The sequence below is a fragment of the Pogoniulus pusillus genome, chromosome 9 (assembly GCF_015220805.1).
Source record: "Pogoniulus pusillus isolate bPogPus1 chromosome 9, bPogPus1.pri, whole genome shotgun sequence".
NCBI lineage: Eukaryota > Metazoa > Chordata > Aves > Piciformes > Lybiidae > Pogoniulus > Pogoniulus pusillus.
The window spans coordinates 5440897-5461114 of record NC_087272.1 but is presented as its reverse complement, the minus strand read 5'-3'; the positions used below and the strand labels follow the sequence as shown (position 1 = coordinate 5461114).

The window sequence follows — 20218 nt, the reverse complement described above, 5'->3', positions numbered from 1 at the left end:
CAGTCTTCTCTTCTCCAGACTAAGCAGCCCCAGGTCCCTCAGCCTCTCCTCATCAGCCATGTCCTCCAGTCCCCTCATCATCTTCATAGCCCTCTGCTGGACTCTCTCCAGCAGATCCCTGTCCCTCTTCAACTGAGGAGCCCAAAACTGAACACAGTATTCCAGATGAGGTCTCACCAGGGCAGAGTAGAGGGGCAGTAGAACCTCCCTTGATCTGCTGGACACACTCTTGCTAATACACCCCAGGATCCCATTGGCCTTCTTGGCCACAAGGGCACATTGCTGTGCCATGGTTAACTTCTTATCCACCAGGACTCCCAAGTCCCTCTCCACAGGACTGCTTTTTAAACTGCAGTTCATTATTCTTCCCCAGATGCAGGTCTCTGCACTTGTCCTTGTTGAACTTGAACTTCATCTGGTTCCTGGTTTTGCAAACCCCAAAAGCCCATGCTTCAGCATTTGCACACAAGCAGGATTTTCCAGTGCCTCTTGTTATGGTTTCCTGCTACTGAAGAAGTTTCAGGTTTTCCATTTTTAAAGAAGGTCCCAGATGTCATTTTGCTGAGTTGCTCACAAGATAAAGGAAACTAAGCTACAGCTGTCTTTAGCCATGTGTGAGATTACATTTCGGTGCAATTTACTTGTTTTACAGGCACAAATTGAAATTGCCTTAAGATGAAATGCACTGGAAGCATACAGCTAGAGAGTGATTTAACACATGTCTGCTCATTTTGTCTTAACTGTTGTGGAAAGCCAATGAAAAAATATCACTCTAACCCTTTTTTAATGAGCTTTTTTTTGTGCCTAGCTAGAGCATATAGTATGGAAGCTTAATCCTCATGCTCTTCAGTTGCACAGTCTAGAGTTACAAGCTTTAACTTCCTACTGGGATTTGGGTTGAATGCCTCTTAAGGCAGAAGGGCTCTGCAGTGGGACCTTGACCGCCTGCACAGATGGGCAGAGTCCAAGGGGATGGCTTCAATAGCTCCAAGTGCTGGTGCTGCACTTTGGCCACAACAACCCCATGCAGAGATACAGGCTGGGGTCGGAGTGGCTGGAGAGCAGCCAGACAGAGAGGGATCTGGGGGTGCTGATTGATACCTGCCTGAACATGAGCCAGCAGTGTGCCCAGGTGGCCAAGAGAGCCAGTGGCATCCTGGCCTGCATCAGGAATGGTGTGGCCAGCAGGAGCAGGGAGGTCATTCTGCCCCTGTACTCTGCACTGCTTAGACCACACCTTGAGTGCTGTGTTCAGTTCTGGGCCCCCCAGTTTAGGAGGGACATTGAGATGCTTGAGCGTGTCCAGAGAAGGGCGATGAGGCTGGGGAGAGGCCTTGAGCACAGCCCTACGAGGAGAGGCTGAGGGAGCTGGGATTGGTTAGCCTGGAGAAGAGGAGGCTCAGGGCAGACCTTATTGCTGTCTACAACTACCTGAGGGGAGGTTGTGGCCAGGAGGAGGTTGCTCTCTTCTCTCAGGTGGCCAGCACCAGAACAAGAGGACACAGCCTCAGGCTGTGCCAGGGGAAATTTAGGCTGGAGGTGAGGAGAAAGTTCTTCCCTGAGAGAGTCACTGGACACTGGAATGGGCTGCCCGGGGAGGTGGTGGAGTCGCCATCCCTGGAGCTGTTCCAGGCAGGATTGGACGTGGCACTTGGTGCCATGGTCTGGCCTTGAGCTCTGTGCTAAAGGGTTGGACTTGATGACCTGTGAGGTCTCTTCCAACCCTGATGATACTGTGATACTGTGTGATAATGCTGCTTCTCCATTTTCATGGCTGAGAAGTCCACAGACGTTATGATGAGTTTATTGGTGTTAAACAAAACAGTACTTTGGACTGCAGGGCAGTGCAGGTACCAGAGAAGATCATCCACTGTGGCATACCTGTGTACAGTATGTCCACTATAACACTAGCATCCATGCTTAGAAGTGTTCCTGTCCTATCTGTTTCCACTGTGGGTGCTCAGAGCCAAGTTTCACGTTGCAGTTTACAAGGTTTAGGTTTGCACACACAAACTCAGAGTTTACAGTTTCACCCAGTGTACTTGAAAGGGGAAAAAAAACCCAAACAAACCACAAACCATAGAAAACAAGTGTCCAGGATTTCAACATAGAGTCGTTGGAGTAAGCTTTTACAGGTTTGTCCTTTTGGGTTTGATTTGTTGGGGTGTTTTTTTTTTTAACTGCCTGTAAAGACAAAAGCAATGAAATGAGGCAATACCAACTGCTGTTTATTTTCTCAGGGGAGATTTCTTCAGTGGAATGTGTCAATCCTAATGTCAAAGAATGTTTGCTTAATTTTTGTCTCATGCTAAGGAGAATTCATGTTTGCATCAAAGGGTCATTTTTGCAAGGAGCTTCGCTTCACAGACCCAGTCCAGCAACGCCTTGACGTGCATCTCTGACTTCAGGTATCTAAGCAGAGCCCTGGGAGCTTCAGTGGAAGTGCAATCACTTTTGTTTTCACCTCTCAGTGTAATGCTTTGCTGAACGTGGCCCAAAGCACTGAGTGCCTTGCAGACTCAGGTCCTGGGTTCTTAATTTTGTACGTATAAAACCAGACCTCTGGGCTTGAGTCTAGCTGGACCCTGCAGGGTCACCAGCAAAAAAAAATCTGGTAATATGGTCCTCCTCCATCTCTACCCAGTGGCAAACTTCTTCCTCCAGTGGGGTGATGTGTAGCCAAATGTCTTGGATTAGAGTTAAGCCCTCTTTGTCAGGGCTCACAAGCTGCTAGAATTATATGTTTCACGGTGCAGTCATAGTACATTACAGCTGAAATTCACCCTGTGTGCAAAGCAGAGCAAAATCCTGTGTGCCACTCAAGTTCCTGCCCAGCTCTGCTGTCAGGATCAGGGTCAGGGTCTGCCACAGCTGGCTAGCTGCATCCACGCAAACGTTTGAGTGGTGCACAAATGTCGTTTCAGTCTTCTGCAGCAGGGTTGGTTTCACTCAGTTAAAGTTAATCCTTGGTGAATGGTTTTAAATGTATTTATGGGTTGTGTGAGGATTGGGTTGGGCTTTTTTTTCCCCCATTGTCTGCATTGAAAGCTGCCTTTACTCTCTAGCGTTGATGGCCAAAGTGTCATTCCTTATGCTTATAAATCACCATTAACTTGTGGCTACCTGAGAACACATACTTTAAAAATGCTTGTGTTTCCCCCTTCACTCTTCCTCCCTCCTCCTCCTCCTCCCCCTCCCCTTTTGTTTTGTTGTTGGCCTTTTCTTTTTGTTGGTGTTTGTGGGTTGTTGTGGGTTGTTGCTTTCTTTTTTTTTCTTTCCTCTCTTTGCCTTCCCTTTTTTAAGGAACATTAAAAAAAAAAACTATTTAAAAGAGCAAATGTGAAGTGAGGATAATGATTGCTAAGAGGATGTGGGTGGTATGTCTGATGAGAGAGCGGTGTGCTATAAGGCAAAGGGGAAGAAGCCACAAATGTTAGTGATTGCTGCCCGTGGGGGGGGGAAAGAAAATGTAAAAAGAAGATGTGTAACTGGGAAAAAAAAAAAAAAAAAAAGGACTCTTTGAGCCACTCTCAATGTAGATGGCACGGTGGCAAGTGCATGGCTGAAGCCCAAAGTGATCCTGCAGCAAGATGCTGTGAGCCTGGGATTGAAGTCCCGCTGGGAATTGCACTAGCAGCGTGTTGGCACATCGGGAGCGCTCCGGTACATCACAACCACGGCAGAACAGACTGTCTGAAACAGCTGAGTACCAAAGTTTGTAACTGAACGAGTTAGCATTTGTATTATGTTGGGTTTTTTTTCTTTGAATGTCATGATAAATAAAATGTATTTTTCAGTAAAAGACAACACTGCAAGTAAGCCTGCAGTTCGCTGCTTGGTTGTATGGTTGCAAAGTGCCTTGGATGTTGTGCAGAGCAAGTGGTGACAGAGAGGCATTGGTTGGTTCTCCCTGTGAGCAGTAACAGAAGAAAAGATTTCATCAGAGAGCAAATCTAAAATCCCTCACTCAGTCTCCTTGATTTTTTCCCCCAATGTTTTAAGTTCCCTTTCTGACCTAATCTCACTGTTTATTGGTTACTGCTTTCATTTGACTCTCCTAAGGTTTCATCAGAGAGCAAATCTAAAATCCCTCACTCAGTCTCCTTGATTTTTTTCCCAATGTTTTGGGAAAAAAGTTCCCTTTCTGACCTAATCTCACTGTTTATTGGTTACTGCTTTCATTTGACTCTCTTAAGATTTCATCAGAGAGCAAATCTAAAATCCCTCACTCAGTCTCCTTGATTTTTTCCCCCAATGTTTTAAGTTCCCTTTCTGACCTAATCTCACTGTTTATTGGTTACTGCTTTCATTTGACTCTCCTAAGGTTTCATCAGAGAGCAAATCTAAAATCCCTCACTCAGTCCCCTTGATTTTTTTCCCCTATGTTTTAAGTTCCCTTTCTGACCTAATCTCACTGTTTATTGGTTACTGCTTTCATTTGACTCTCTTAAGGTTTCATCAGAGAGCAAATCTAAAATCCCTCACTCAGTCTCCTTGATTTTTTTTCCCTATGTTTTAAGTTCCCTTTCTGACCTAATCTCACTGTTTATTGGTTACTGCTTTCATTTGACTCTCCTAAGGTTTCATCAGAGAGCAAATCTAAAATCCCTCACTCAGTCTCCTTGATTTTTTCCCCCAATGTTTTAAGTTCCCTTTCTGACCTAATCTCACTGTTTATTGGTTACTGCTTTCATTTGACTCTCTTTTCTCCAGGCATAAATTCAACGAGGAAAGAACTTCCCAATTTCAGTGGACTGACTTTGACTGCTGTATGGGGCTTGGGTGTCCAAAGAACTGCATCTTTGTCTGTTGTAATGTGTAAAAGAGAAAGCAGCTGGTGGGGTGAATCATTTTTTCCAGGTCTTTATGTTACTTTCATTATCTAGTATTGTGATATGGTCACAAATAGGAATATTTTATCAGTGGATTAGTTTTGCATTTTAAAGCAATACTTTCAGTTCTAGAGTTCCAGTATGTGAGTGGCACATTATAATGATCTTCCTTTTAATTACATTCCCTAGATGTTCAAAGGAAAAGAGATTCCCAGCTTATTTATCTGCAAGTAATACAACATGAAGACATCTACTGTGAGTTTGCAGTGTCATTTTGAGACATAGCTACACAGTCTTCCTACCTTGCTGGAAGCATAAGTGGTAGAATAATGGGTTGGTGTTTGTAATGTTCTCTGTCTCTAAACTGAAGCCTCTACAAAAGAGAGGCCAGAAATAAAAATGCTGAGAGATATGAACTCTGACCTCTCCCTACAGGGCCTGGTCTTGCAGGCAGTGTTTGTCCAACAAGAATGCACCTCACAGTACAGGAATGCACTGAAATTGTAGTGGTAATGTTTCTTAATTTAATTCTTAAATGGAACTGAAAAGTCAGGTGAAATGCACCTGGGGTTTTCAAAGGTTGGTGAAGCAAAATCTTAGGAGTTTCTAAACAGTCTTTTGAAAATCACAGATAAGGTTGATGAGATCAAAAGGTAGGAATGCAGAAGGAGTGGGAACAAAGCAAAATGTGAAGCAGATTAGTTCCCTGACGAGCCAGTAGTGTGCCCAGGTGGGCAGGAGAGCCAATGGCATCCTGGCCTGGATCAGGAACAGTGTGGCCAGTAGGACAAGGGAGGTTATTCTGACCCTGTACTCAGCACTGGTCAGGTCACACCTTGAGTGCTGTGTCCAGTTCTGGGCTCCTAAATTCAAGAGAGATGTTGAGATGCTGGAACATGTCCAGAGAAGGGCAACAAAGCTGGTGAGGGGCCTGGAACACAAACCCTATGAGGAGAGGCTGAGGGAGCTGGGGGTGTGCAGCCTGGAGAAGAGGAGGCTCAGGGGTGACCTCATTGCTGTCTACAACTCCCTGAAGGGAGGCTGTAGCCAGGTGGGGTTGATCTCTTCTCCCAGGCAAGCAGCAACAGAACAAGGGGACACAGTCTCAAGTTGTGCTGGGGTAGGTCTAGGCTGGATGTTAGGAGGAAGTTGTTGGCAGAGAGAGTGATTGGCATTGGAATGGGCTGCCCAGGGAGGTGGTGGTCGCTGTGCCTGGAGGTGTTCAAGCAAAGCCTGGATGGGGCACTTAGTGCCATGGTCTGGTTGATTGGCTAGGGCTGGGTGCTAGGTTGGAGTGGATGATCTTGGAGGTCTCTTCCAACCTGGCTGATTCTGTGATTCTATGTCAGAAATCAGAAAGGCAGGCAGGTTACACCGAAGCACTTAAAAAAGCAAACCCAACGACACCTACATTTCGCAGTTGCTGCCATCCTGGGTAGGGGTTACTATTGCCGTGTAGTCTCCTTGCGAAACCCAAACTGTACTCCTAGTCTGTCTAGCTGTTTTATTTTGAGCTCCCTGTCATCTAGTTACCAAATCTGACCCCGACGCCGCAGGATACTGCCTGCCAGCGCAGCTCGGCCGCTGCCCTGCTTTCCATTGACCTCTGCTGGACAAGGCACAAAGTTCAGGGTGAGAGGCAGTTAACAACCTCGCTCAGCCAGGGCTTCCCTTTCTTTCGCTATTTTTAACAAACCCCCTCCCGTGTTCTAAGGTACAACTGCAGCGTGCCTTGCGTGGGTTTGTAACTGCTGAAATGTGTCCATACTCAAGAGTTGCAGTTCCTTCTATGCTGTGCAGCCAGAAAAAATGGCTAGCAGATGCTCTCCGTAAGCCAGGGTAACTAACAGGTGTTCCCTGCAGGTCTGAGCTTTGTCTTGTACAGGTTGCTGCGTGTTTGTTAAGCTTGTTCCCTTCCACCCAGCCTCAATTCGTTTTGTTAACAGTGAAAGAGTCGCAGTTACTTTGTTCCCGCTAATGAGGGGAATGACTTCTCTCAGGTGGCCAGCACCAGAACAAGAGGACACAGCCTCAAGCTGCACCAGGGGAAATTTAGGCTGGAGGTGAGGAGAAAGTTCTTCCCTGAGAGAGTCATTGGACACTGGAATGGGCTGCCCGGGGAGGTGGTGGAGTCGCCGTCCCTGGGGCTGTTCAAGGCAGGATTGGACGTGGCACTTGGTGCCATGGTCTGGCCTTGAGCTCTGTGATAAAGGGTTGGACTTGATGATCTGTGAGGTCTCTTCCAACCTTGGTGTTACTGTGTGTGTGATTTCAGGCTGTTCTGAGAGATGCCAGCTATAACTCATGCAGCTCTGGTTACTATCCATTACTGGCAGGAAAAAATGTGTTGTACCAGCCATTATTTATGGTCAAGTGGTACAAAGCCAATGAAGTTTTATTCCTCCTATCTGCTAATCTGTACTGCTGTGATGGCTTCATTCATGACCTCACGAGGAGGTCTGCCCTCCAAACCACTGATCTTTATATAGAATCATAGAATCAGCCAGGTTGGAAGAGACCTCCAAGATCATCCAGACCAACCTAGCACCCAGCCCTGGCCAATCAACCAGACCATGGCACTAAGTGCCTCATCCAGGCTTTTCTTGAACACCTCCAGGGATGGCAACTCCACCACCTCACTGGGCAGCCCATTCCAATGCCAATCACTCTCTCTGCCAACAACTTCCTCCTAACATCCAGCCTATAATTCCCCCAGCACAACTTGAGACTGTGTCCCCTTGTTCTATTGCTGGTTGCCTGGGAGAAAAGACCAACCCCCACCTGGCTACAGCCTCCCTTCACGTAGATGTAGACAGCAATGAGGTCACCTCTGAGCCTCCTCTTTATTTCTCTCTGCTTCCTGCATCAGAGTATGTTTAGGTGTGGAGTGAGCACTGAATCTTGGAACTTGGCTATGTTTTTTAAAGACTGTATGAAAAAGGCCTGGAACACAAATCCTATGAGGAGAGGCTGAGGGAGATGGTGTTATTTAGCCTAGAGAAGAGGAGGCTCAGGGGTGACCTCATTGCTGTCTACAACTACCTGAAGGGACACTGTAGCCAGGTGAGGGGTGGCCTCTTCTCCCAGACAACCAGCAACAGAACAAGGGGACACAGTCTCATGTTGTGCCAGGGGAGGTCTAGACTGGATGTTAGGAGGAAGTTGTTGGCAGAGAGAGTGATTGGCATTGGAATGGGCTGCCCAGGGAGGTGGTGGAGGCACCATCCCTGGAGGTGTTCAAGCAAAGCCTGGATGAGGCACTTAGTGCCATGGTCCAGTTGATTGGCTAGGGCAGGGTGCAAGGTTGGCCTGGATGATCTTGGAGGTCTCTTCCAGCCTGGTTGATTCTATGATTATCCTATAAAAATTGGCACTCCTTGAAAATTCAAGAGGACAGTTTTGAAATCCCTTTTGCAAGTGGGGTGCTTTTTGGACTTAGGTGGATTGTCATTGCCCTGCTCTTTCTGTGGCTTCTGCTAGGAAGAGCTGAGCATTAGTTTGAATCTCTAAGCTCCACCCATGAAGTGTCAGTTGCTGCCATTGGTGATCATTTAAAAGTACCCATAGTAGCCATTATTGAAGATCATAGAATCATAGAATCAACCAGGTTGGAAGAGACCTCCAAGATCATCCAGTCCAACCTAGCACCCAGCCCTAGCCAGTCAACTAGACCATGGCACTAAGTGCCTCAGCCAGGCTTTGCTTCAACACCTCCAGGGACGGCAACTCCACCACCTCCCTGGGCAGCCCATTCCAATGCCAATCACTCTCTCTGACAACAACTTCCTCCTAATATCCAGCCTAGACCTCCCAACTTGAGACTGTGTCCCCTTGTTCTGTTGCTGGTTGCCTGGGAGAAGAGGCCACCCCCCACCTGGCTACAATGTGCGTTGCGCCTTTGTGATGAAGCCCTGCTGATTTGACGAGCACCCGCAGCATTTGCTTTGGTTGTAACTCCTAAGTGTGTTTCCAGTTCACGTGCAGGCTTAAGCAATGTATTCATTTCACCTTATTTTTAGAAGATTGTCAGTTTTGTTGTTTCTGTAGCTATGGAGCCCATGTAAGGAAGCTGTGGACTTCCATTACCCAGCTGCTGGCTTAAAGCCCTTCTGGAATCCCCATTATGTCCAGCTGTTAGGGTCAGACAGCTTCAGAAGCAAGAGGTTGTGGAGTCTCCTTCCCTGGAGACTTTCAAGGCCTGTCTGGATGTGTTCTTCTGTGATCTGTGCTAGATTGTGTGGTCCTGCTCTGGCAGGGGGGTTGGACTCGATGATCTCCTTGGATTCCTTCCAACCCCTAACATCCTGTGAGCCTGTGTATTGCTGCAATGCCAGGGGTGTCCACAACATTTGACCCCCCAGTTTAGGAGGGACACTGAGATGCTTGAGCGTGTCCAGAGAAGGGCAACGAGGCTGGGGAGAGGCCTTGAGCACAGCCCTACGAGGAGAGGCTGAGGGAGCTGGGATTGGTTAGCATGGAGAAGAGGAGGCTCAGGGGTGACCTTATTGCTGTCTACAACTACCTGAGGGGTGGTTGTGGCCAGGAGGAGGTTGCTCTCTGCTCTCAGGTGGCCAGCACCAGAACGAGAGGACACAGCCTCAAGCTGTGCCAGGGGAAATTTAGGCTGGAGGTGAGGAGAAAGTTCTTCACTGAGAGAGTCATTGGACACTGGAATGGGCTGCCCGGGGAGGTGGTGGAGTCGCCGTCCCTGGAGCTGTTCAAGGCAGGATTGGACGTGGCACTTGGTGCCATGGTCTGGCCTTGAGCTCTGTGCTAAAGGGTTGGACTTGATGATCTGTGAGGTCTCTTCCAACCTTGGTGATACTGTGAGATTCATTTATTTGGGTGTGCTTACCTTTCCCTCTCTCTCCATCTAGTTCCTTCCTTTTGGGAAAGAAGGGGGAAGAGGGAAGGGCACTCTATAAATTGTTATTTGGTTCTATCAAATTTATTTGAGTTTCTGGGAATTTAAGTTAGAACCCAGACATTCTGTAATTGGAAAATATTTTGTATGATGCCTTTTGGATGACTTTTATGTGCTGAAGGGTTCCATTTTACAGGCACATGTTCAGAAGTTTTATAGATGTGATGAATTTGAGAGGGGGTAAGCCTTGCAGCATGGTTGCTGATAGCAGACACAGATCCTGCAGGTACAAATTACGTTATCTAGAACTGCCTGATTTTGATTATTGGGTTGTGAAGTCATAGAATCATAGAATGGTTTAGGTTGGAAGAGACTTCAAGGATCATCCAGTTCCAACCCCCTGCCATAGGCAAGGACACCTCCCACTAGAACAGGTCGTTCAAGGCCTCAAGTCATGAACAAGCCTGGCAGATTTTTGATGCAAAATAGGATGTGGAATTGAGTTTGCCACATGTAGACAGAATCATAGAATAGAATCAACCAGGTTGGAAGAGACCTCCAAGATCATCCAGTCCAACCTAGCACCCAGCCCTGGCCAATCAATTAGACCATGGCTTTGCTTGAACACCTCCAGGGATGGTGACTCCACCACCTCCCTGGGCAGCCCATTCCAATGCCAATCACTCTCTCTGGCAACAACTTCCTAACAACATCCAGCCTAGACCTCCCTTGGCACAACTTGAGACTGTGTCCTCTTGTTCTATTGCTGGTTGCCTGGCAGAAGAGACCAATCCTCACCTGACTATTGCCTCCCTTCAGGTAGTTGTAGACAGCAATGAGGTCACCCCGAGCCTCCTCTTCTCCAGGCTGCACACCCCCAGCTCCAATTGTGTTCCGTCTCTCCAGTCTCTTCTCATAAGAGATGCTCCAGTCCCCTCAGCATGTTCATGACCCTCCACTGGACCCTCTTTCAGCAGTACCTTGACCCTCTTGACCTGGGGAGCCCAGAACTGGATGCAATCTGTCAACTCTCTACAAGTGAGGTAGTGAGGATGGCTATTTCTTTGTGCCACTCAGCTCCCCTCTTTTATTTAGCATGTCAGGTCACTGCAGGAGAAGGCCACCTCTTTGTAAGTGTGGGAATACTGAACTCTGGTCTTATTTTTGGTTTATATGACACAAATAGCAAGTAGTAATAACAAATGGAAATGTTTGTCTTCGGTTTCAAATCCTAAACCAGCAATGGAGTTATAAACAATGTCTACAAAATAGAGGGTGTAGACTCGGAGCATGGATATTGAGGTGAGGCGAAGGGAGCTTTGTGAGAGCATTGCTGAAAGTAGGAGTGTGTTTGGGGAGAACGAGGAGATGATTGTGAGGGTGAAAGGGGAAACTGCCCCTCATTGAGAGAGAAGGAATGCCTGGGGATGGAGTGCTGTGCCAAATCTTCAGCAGAGCAGTGAACAGAGGGCATTTAAGGGTGAGGATCGGGATCAGGTTTGCTGGCAGTGATGGTCGTATTATTTTCTCCGATGAGCACAGACTGAAAGAGTTGGGGCTGTTCAGTCTGGAGAAGAGGAGGTTCCCAGGTGACCTTCTTGTGGCCTTTTAGTACCTGAAGGGAGCCTACAAAAAAGCTGGGGAGGGACTTTTCAGGATATCAGGGAGTGACAGGACTAGGGGGAATGGAGTGAAGCTGGAGATAAGTAGGTTCAGGCTGGATGTGAAGAGGAAGTTTGTCAGCATGAGAGTGGTGAGAGGCTGGAATGGGTTGCCCAGGAAGGTGGTTGATGCCCCATGCCTGGAGACATTTAAGGATGAGGCTCTGTCCAGCCTGCTCTAGGATAGGGTGTCCCTGGGCATGGCAGGGGGGTTGGAACTAGGTGATCCTTGTGGTCCCTTCCAACCCTGACTCATTCTATGATTCTATGATTTTTCAGGGCAGTATCACTGACAGCAGTGTTGGTATCACTTTGGCCTTAAGTAATTTCTGGTAAGTGTTTGGTAAGGAGCTCCTACCTCTCCTCTCTGGGCAGAGGATTTGGACAGGCACCTCCCTCTACGTCACCCTCTGGAGATACCTCATACTCCCTGCTAAAGCAGGAATCCAGGATGAGTGGGTGTCCAGCTTTTTTACTGTTTCCAATGTGGTGATGATCAAAGTTGGTTGCCTTTGTCAACACCATTCCTTCCCCAGCAAAAAGCTTCCCAACCCAGAAGGTAATGGACAAAACCCAAGACTGAAAACAAAACCATTTTCCCACTTTGTCTTTTCACCTGTTTTATTTCTGCTTTGACTAGAAGTGTGTCAGCATTTTCAGGAAAGACAACAAGCAGACTCTTCCATCCTATTGACAAGTTTGATTTTTGCAGGCTTCTGCTCTCTTCTTCTTTTACAACACAAATAATTTGGATTTTCTTGTACTTTTAATGTTTATTCTTGCAATATATTTAATGACAATCTATGAGTTTTTTTTCCTGTCTGTTATTGTGGTTTGTTGTTGTTGTTGTTTTAAATCCAACCAACCAAAATCAATTGTTCCTGGGTTTCTCTTTCACTGTTTTGGGGTTTGGTGTTTTTTTGTGACCAGCATTCATCCACCTTGTCTTACAAAAATTAAATCAGATGGATCACGTCAGAAATCAGCTGAGCTGAAATATATTCTTTCTTAATCTGCAATGCTGCTTTAAATGTAAAGCCTTTTTTTAACACAGTTCCAGTGAAGACACTGGATGAATGAGAAAAAAGGTATGAGTTGTGGTCATGTTAATCAGAGGACTTGCATGAGTAGTGAAATGGGAGCCTAACCTACCGAGAAGAAAATGCTATGTCTCTGCACAAGGCTTGCTAAACTGTGCATTCAAAGTGGATTTCCTTCAGGACCTTTTCCTTCATCCTAGTTCAGGATTGCCTTAGTGGATGCTATTTGTGTTTACATACACTTGCCTTGATTACAGTCAGGGACATGAATTTTCCAGAGGCAACCTTGAAGAGCAACCAGCGGTGGCTTAACTCTGCTCCTGCTGATAGCTACAGAAATGATACCATTGATTTCAGTGGGAACAGAATTAAGGCTTCTGAAGCTCACATTTTTTTAATCAGTGATATTTGACTATAGCAGGTAATTAAAAAAAAAAAAAAAAATATAATCAAGCTCTGACTGCTTAAAAAAAGAGGGAAATCCTTTCAAATCATAGAAAAGAAACCCTGCTTTTTTGTAAGCAGGTGTCCTGGGTTCAGCTGGGAGAGGGTCACTTTTTTTTTGGGTTGGGTGTTTGGGGTTTTTTCCCTTCATAGGAAGCTAGTAAAGGCCACTGCCAAGATAGGCAGCTGAACCAGCCAGTGGGGTATTCCATCTACAGATGTCTGCCCTTTATATATGGAGTCACCATCCCTGGAGGAGTTCAAGAAACGCCTGGATGAGGCACTTAGTGCCATGGTCTAGATGACTGGCTAGGGCTGGCTGCTAGGTTGGACTGGATGATCTTGGAGGTCTGTTCCAACCTGGTTGATTCTACAATTCTGTATAAAGATCAATGGTTTGGAAGCCACACCTCCTCATGCCATTGGAATGGGCTGCCCAGGGAGGTGGTAGAGTTGCTGTCCCTGAAGGTGTTCAAGAAAATACTGGATGAGGCACTTAGTGCCATGGTCTATTGGATCGGATAGGGCTGGGTGCTAGGTTGAACTGGATGATCTTGGAGGTCTCTTCCAACCTGCTTGATTCTATGAGGGAAGGTCTGCTCTACAAAAGGTTTATTCTGTAATACCCTGGAGGAAGAGATTTTTGTTTATTTTAAACCACTTTTGCAGCCAGATGTTGTTAGGGGAGAGGTTGACATGATCAGTCTCTACATGTATGATTCTTTGATTCTCTAAAAGGGAAGGGCTGATGAGGTAAACAGGGCTGCTTTCAGCATGTGACTGCAGCGTGCCAGGCCAGGCTGTCACGGTCAGTGCTGTGTTTTGAATCACTCTAAATACTGAATCATTCTAAATACTGTTTAATTAGTATTGGGGTTTTTTTTTCCTGACTGTTTTTCTCTCTCTCGATGCTGATCTGTTAAACTCATCCTTTCTCAGCCCAAGGGGTTTTGCTTTTTTGTCCCAATTTTCCTTCCCATCCAATGGGAGAGTTGGAGGGAGGGCGAGGCAGTTGTGAGAGTAGCTGCATGAGGCTGGGCTGCTGGCTGGGTCTGAAGCCTGAACCAGGACAACAGGCAGTCCTGAGTAATCAGGAGTTTATGGTCCTATTTAATTGTTAATTGTACTTGAGTATTTGAACGAGGATTGGTCACAGGCTTAAACCACCTAAATACTTTAAAAACATATTCATAAATAATCATTCTTTATACATCATAATTGTCCTTACTGCACATCAAAAACATGGATTCTTTATTCCCCAGGAACGAAAAGTGAGGGATTATTTCTGCTTTTGGCACCAAAAAGAACTAGCACCACCCTTAAGGAAGTGCATGGCATGCTACCAAATTGGTCTTCATTTGCTTTAGGTTGTTGGGGGGGGGGGGGGGGGGTGTGTGTTTGTTTTTCTTTTGTACAAAAGTCTTAAATATAGGTTAATATGTAAACAGTGTGCACGCACTGGGAGTTTGATCCTAGCCTGTTGAAATCAATGCCAAATTTCCCATGAACTGCAGTAGGGCAAGATCAAGCTCCAAGTTGGTACAGTACGTACAGGCCTGAGTCATAGAGGGAGCCATGGATTCAGGAAAGCAAAAAGCTCAGGTGCACTTCTCAAAACCAGTTGCTGGAGGACTCATCCTTTGCGCCGAAAACCTGCTTGCACATGTTGGAGTTTTCTTGATGGAGAGGGTACTCGTTCCCTGCCAGCAGCACTGCTTTCCCTCCCTTGGCAGTGTACCTCCTGCCAGATGGCAGGCTCTCGTATTTAGTCACATAATGCCTGCAAAGACATAACATGGTGGGTTGGTGTTAGCAAAATGCATGGCAAAATCTGTACCCTGTAGCTGAGGGTAGGGATAAACATGTTACCTACAAGTGAGATTACACTTCACCATGTGGAGATACAACCAGAAGATAGTTTAGTGTCTGCAGAATAACTGTTTACAAGGGTTTCCTGCAGATCCTTGCCTTCTTTTAATGGAAAACTGGCACAGGCTCTGCAAATGGTATCACCCTTAGATCTTAGCAAACAGGAATCAGGAGGGAGTTGTGAACCTAGCTTTTCACGTGGCAATGCAATTACCATTTGGCTTCTGGAAAGCATCTTTTTTAGCTTATCACACAGCCATTTAGCTTTCAGGAAAGTTGGTTTCTTAATACAATATGCTAGAGTATGACAGTTGCAAGCACAGAACACCAGGTACCTTGGTTGACACTAGCAAATAGCAGAGGGTGAAGAAAGCTTTCTGCCTCAGCTAGTTTATGTGCTGCTTCTCTCAACAGTGTAACACAACTGCTGCTGGCAAAGTTTCAGGTCACCATCAGAACTGATTGTATGCAAGGAGACCCATTCCTGCCACTTCAGCTAGTTTACTTGCAAAACCAGATTAGGAAATTGGACTAAAGTACACAACTTTGACCTTCAGAAAGCTCCATTCTGAATCACAGGAGTGAGAGACAGGAAAGAGTGGGTTAGCAGAGAGGCTGGCAAGTGCCACGGGCTACCCGTTGTGCTAAGCTGATATTTTGGCCTCTGTTGTTAATCTCTTGTGGCTGTGAATATCAAAAATTCCAGATCCTGCAGATGTCTGGAAGGATGCCTCAGAAAAGTGTGTGCTCTTAGTTCTTACCTGAATGGAGACCCGACTCTGTCCATCTGCATGCAGACTAAAAATGGGTACTGTGAAAACTGCACCGTGGAGATGAAGTCTAATGAGGTTTCTATTTCCAAAGTGGTTTCCATGCCAGTTTTTACAAAGAAGGAATCCACCTCGGTGTTACCAGAGACAAAGGTGGCTACCCTGCAAATAAATGCAGTATTAAAATGAATGAAAAACACATTAGGAAAGAGGGAACTAAATTGTAAACACTTCTGCCATCCAAATATAAAACCTGTCCTCAAAGGAGCCAGGCCTTCAGGTAAAGCTATACATATTCAGATGAGACCAATGGGAACTGGTATTACCCAAGTGGAAAGGAAAAGAGAAGTACAAATGTTGTCCCATGCACTGTTAATTCATTTTAACTCATCTGCAAGGTCTTTTAGATTTAAATCTTTCTCACGGGGGCTGCTGGGGCTAAGGGAGCCTCAGCTGCCTACAGCTACAGTGCATCCTGGGAGTATCTCACCGGTTCTTGACGTTAGTTTTGGATTCTCTGTACCACAGGCTGAACTCCATCCCTCCTGAGATGTCAATGGCCAGGCCTCCCAGGAACTCCGCACTGGCACTTGGCCCGGACTGCAGCTGAATCTCCTAGAGCCATCAGAAAGCACAGGTCAACTCGACTGGGACAGCAGACTCAGTGCTTTCCTTACTCGCTTTTGTACTGCAGTGCTACTGCTTGCTTTGTGTAGAAACAAAAAAGGATGGAGGGCTCTCCTGAAAAGGTGGGCAAAATGATCCTGATGTACCTTGCTCCCTAGAAAAGGGAGATGAAGCTAAGGAAAGGTGCCTTGCATCCTTCCCCTCTCTCTTGTGTCCCAGCTGGCATAATTTCTGCAAGGACTGGCCTCTGTCTCGAAGAGCTACCACACAGTCCTCATGGAGGCTCTGCTGGTAGTTCAGCTATGCTGGATGAAACTCCTTGCTGGAGCCGCGGCAGTGGTGCTGTTCAGTGTGACTTCAGCACGCTCAAAGGCAGCCCTGCACTGGCAGCAGGATGCAGAGTGCTGCAAGCAGTTGTGTGGTGCATAGTGGTCTGGTGTAGTGGCTCCAAAGCCACTGTTACAACAGGAGGTTACATCTTCAGTGGCTGGGTGGCCAAACCCCCAAGCTAATATTGCCTTACTTGCTGCTCTTAAATTTGAATTTGATGTCTTTTCCATCAACCATCAAGTGTGCTCATGGCTTCTTGAAACCTTTGCAGCTGGACCAGAGGCACATCATGTGGACTCTGTTTTGGAACTGGTAATATAGCTCAGGGTCTTGTCAGCTCACTGCTTTTAATTTTGACCCACAGCCAAGATGATAAGGTTCGCTCATCTTGGCAATCTACCTCACTACATATCTGACTTGGTTCCCTTTATGTAGTTGTCCTGTTTCCCTAAGAACTGGTGGATTAATTCACTGTAGTAAAAGAACCATTAACTGGGGAAAAAGTTCATTTTAAGTCCCTTGTGCACAGGACACTTCCTACTCCCTCCCATGTGGCTTCCTTTCTCCTCCTGAGTTTCTGTGCTTGTGCTCAGAAGCACCTTTAATGCTGCAGGCATATGTTGGGCATGTAAAGACCCCCATTTGCTCTCTCTTTTTGATGTTTAGGTATCTTAAAACTCTCATCTTTTTCTTAGCTATTCAGTAGACCAGTGATTCCAGTTACTACTGTTTCAAGATTGAAGAGGGAAGCAGTCAGAGACAAACTGGCTTCCTAAACCTATAGTAAGGAGCAATATCTGGGGAAGTTTTTATGCAGAGCTTTAAAGGTTTCCTGCCATGATCAAGGACTTGGATAATTCTGGTGGCTGTATATAGTTACATCACCTTTTAAGGTAAATAAACAATCTCTGCCTTGGCAGAACCGACTTGGCAGCCAGTTGCTGCTGAAGTGGGCTTGAGAATTACTGTAAGAATGCAGCAGGATGGCTGTGGAGTTATAACTCCAGCACACCCCCAGCACGTATGGGCATACTGTGCTCTGGTTTCTTCTTTGACTCCAAGTTAAAATCATGCACTGAAACTATGACCCTTCTGAAATCCAAGGGAGATATATTTTTTCCTACTGACTGCAGTGGGGCAAGGAATATTTTCTTTGACAGACTGTTTAGGTGTGAAGATAAAGCTTGTTTTACTTCATTTTACTTGCGTTTTAATTGGGACTGAATTGATAGGCAGCTGCTAATGAGCGAGGAGGTAACAGTATATGCTCTGGCACAGACCTGCAGACAACCAGAGGAGCAGGTATTTTTAGATGCATTGTCAAATTGCACTTAATAATGTTAAGAGTAGGGTTGGTTTGCAATGTCTGCTCAGTTTAAGGCTTTAAAGGCTACCTAGAATTAAGTGGGGTTTGTCACTGGAACTAGCAGAGAAGGTAAGTAGCACTTGTCTTGGGTTTTAGCAGCTCATCTACTTCCTTATTTAGAGCTCAGTCCTGTCCTTCACCTCGTGTGCAAATCCAATCCAGGCTGGTGGGAGGTGTAAATCACAGGGACCTAGACTCCTCAGGAGCAGTATTTTCCTTTCCCTTCCTATTTTAAGCTTTGTGTGTCATTTGCAGTGGAAAATGTGATCCAAAGGATCCGAACTGGTAGTTTGTTGCTGTTCAAAATGCCCAGACAGGCTGTGTTTGAATTAAAAATTGCTTTAAAAAAGGAAGTTTCTTTATGTACTGCACTGGCAGTGTTATTGTCATGTAAGGCAGAGATGGCTGAAACAGGCACTCTTTGGGAGCTGGCTATCTTCCACTGGAGTCTCACTTTCAAATGGTTTCTCTGACCTATTAATACAGTATTTAATTTCTCTGTGCTTCTGGCAAGCATGTTGCCTAGGAGAAGTTAACACTACTGAACTTCAATGCAGGTGACTTGGGAGTCTCAAAATCGGTTTTATGAGGATTGGTAATTTTAGAGAGGGAACTATAACTTCTGAAAAGTTGTTACTCTCAGCCCTCATACCACACAGTGAGAAGCGGCAGTGGCTGTCAGATGCACTCTGGTTTCAGTGTGTGGAGCTATGTGAGAAAGGATGTTATAGTTGGTGGGCAGGAGTGTAAGCTGTAGAAGCACTACTACTAGCCTGGAGAAGAGGAGGCTCAAGAGGAGGCTCAGGGGGGACCTTATTGCTGTCTACAACTACCTGAGGGGTGGTTGTGGCCAGGAGGAGGTTGCTCTCTTCTCTCAGGTGGCCAGCACCAGAACAAGAGGACACAGCCTCAGGCTACGCTAGGGGAGATTTAGGCTTGAGGTGAGGAGAAAGTTCTTCACTGAGAGAGTCATTGGACACTGGAATGGGCTGCCCGGGGAGGTGGTGGAGTCGCCGTCCCTGGAGCTGTTCAAGGCAAGGACTGGACGTGGCACTTGGTGCCATGGTCTAGCCTTGAGCTCTGTGCTAAAGGGTTGGACTTGATGATCTATGAGGTCTCTTCCAACCCTGATGATACTGTGATACTGTGATCACCTCAGAATGTGCCTGTTGTGATTAATGCAGTTGTAAAGCTAATGAAAGGAAGCTATTTTCTAGGGAGGGGGAAGGGGGGGGGTAGATTTGACTGCATTCTGAGTACAACTCAGTTTTGGTCTTTCTGTGCAAAAAGATCCTTATAAACAACAACAGGGGGAGCAGAACATATCAAGTACTTTAAAACTGCTTTTCTCAGCGTCAGGCTGGAGCAATACAAAAACTGCAACCCAAATGTTGCCTACATCTCTTTTTTTTTACCCCCCTGACAATTCAGTCACCTCATCTTTTAAATTCCAGTCTTGGCTTCCAGGTTTTCGTGTTCAATCTCAACTGTGCTGTTTTCACACTGTCACTATCTGTGGCACACTGAGTTTTGGTGTCATAGAATGGGCACTGCTTCCCATGGCTGGTTTTAATTCTTTGAAAGAAGCTAAATGCACATTTGGCTTGGTGGTCTACAGTACGAATTTGTAAAGGGAGCTTATGCTCTGGGAAAGGCCTTTGCGTGCTGGCAAGCAAAGCTTGTACTCAGCTGTCAAAACCCTGGGTTGATTATGTCTCTCCTGCACCATTTTTCCTCAGATGCAGAGTTATGCTTCCATTTCAACAGTGTTTTCTGAGACTCTGAGAGAGTGATTTGCCATTGGAATGGGAGGTGGTGGAGTCACCATCCCTGGAGGTGTTCAAGAAAAGCCTGGATGAGGCACTTAATGCCATGGATTAGTTGATTGGACAGGGCTGGGTGCTAGGTTGGACTGGATGAGCTTTGGAGGTCTCTTCCAACCTGGTTGTTTTTATGATTCTGGTACAGTTGTAATGGTGGTTCAACAATTTGACAGGTGAAAGCATTTCTAATAAAGCTCAAATGGATTAGGTGTAAGTGGCCAAACAATATTGATGTTGCTGTTGATCTGCAACGCAGCTACAAAACCATTACTGGAAAGATGTGAGGTGTTTAAAACACAGCTCAGCCCCAAGCTGCATTCAGCAATGCTTTCAAGAGTTTTTGCCCTTGTAGGTCACAGAGAGGTAAGAACAAGTGCCTTTCTGGTTGTGAACACACACTTTTGGCTGTGCTCACTTGCCTGAGTCTCAAGTTGCTTAGGCAGCAACTGGACTTAGCAGCAACCCAAGAGAGACAGCAAAGTGGAATCCCATTTTTATCACACCACTGCCCATTCTTCCAGAGAGTCAGAGACTGACCAAAACTTACATTCTGATATTGTTAAGAATGACAGACAGTTCCACCCCTGGTGTG

The 20218-nt window shown here is 46.1% G+C and overlaps 1 protein-coding gene and 1 long non-coding RNA gene across 6 annotated transcripts in view; one reads left to right on the top strand and one right to left on the bottom strand.

Annotated features, from left to right (window-relative positions):
- LOC135177975 (uncharacterized) overlaps window positions 1–18118 on the top strand; it is a 102813-nt gene extending 84695 nt beyond the window's left edge. Inside the window, exons 3-6 of one of the 5 annotated variants that reach the window (XR_010303288.1) lie at window positions 2337–2408; window positions 5022–5087; window positions 5268–5341; window positions 11637–12376. This is a non-coding gene — a long non-coding RNA (uncharacterized LOC135177975). The other 4 variants (XR_010303287.1, XR_010303289.1, XR_010303290.1 and 1 more) reach the window with 4 other exon arrangements.
- The window catches only part of MTTP (microsomal triglyceride transfer protein), a 39532-nt gene continuing 33766 nt past the window's right edge, over window positions 14453–20218 (bottom strand). The window contains exons 16-18 of the mRNA XM_064148381.1: window positions 15971–16095; window positions 15472–15642; window positions 14453–14621 (exon numbers count right to left, since the gene is read on the bottom strand). Coding sequence (XP_064004451.1) covers window positions 14453–14621; window positions 15472–15642; window positions 15971–16095 — 465 coding nt within the window. The remainder of the gene's footprint in view (window positions 14622–15471; window positions 15643–15970; window positions 16096–20218) is intronic.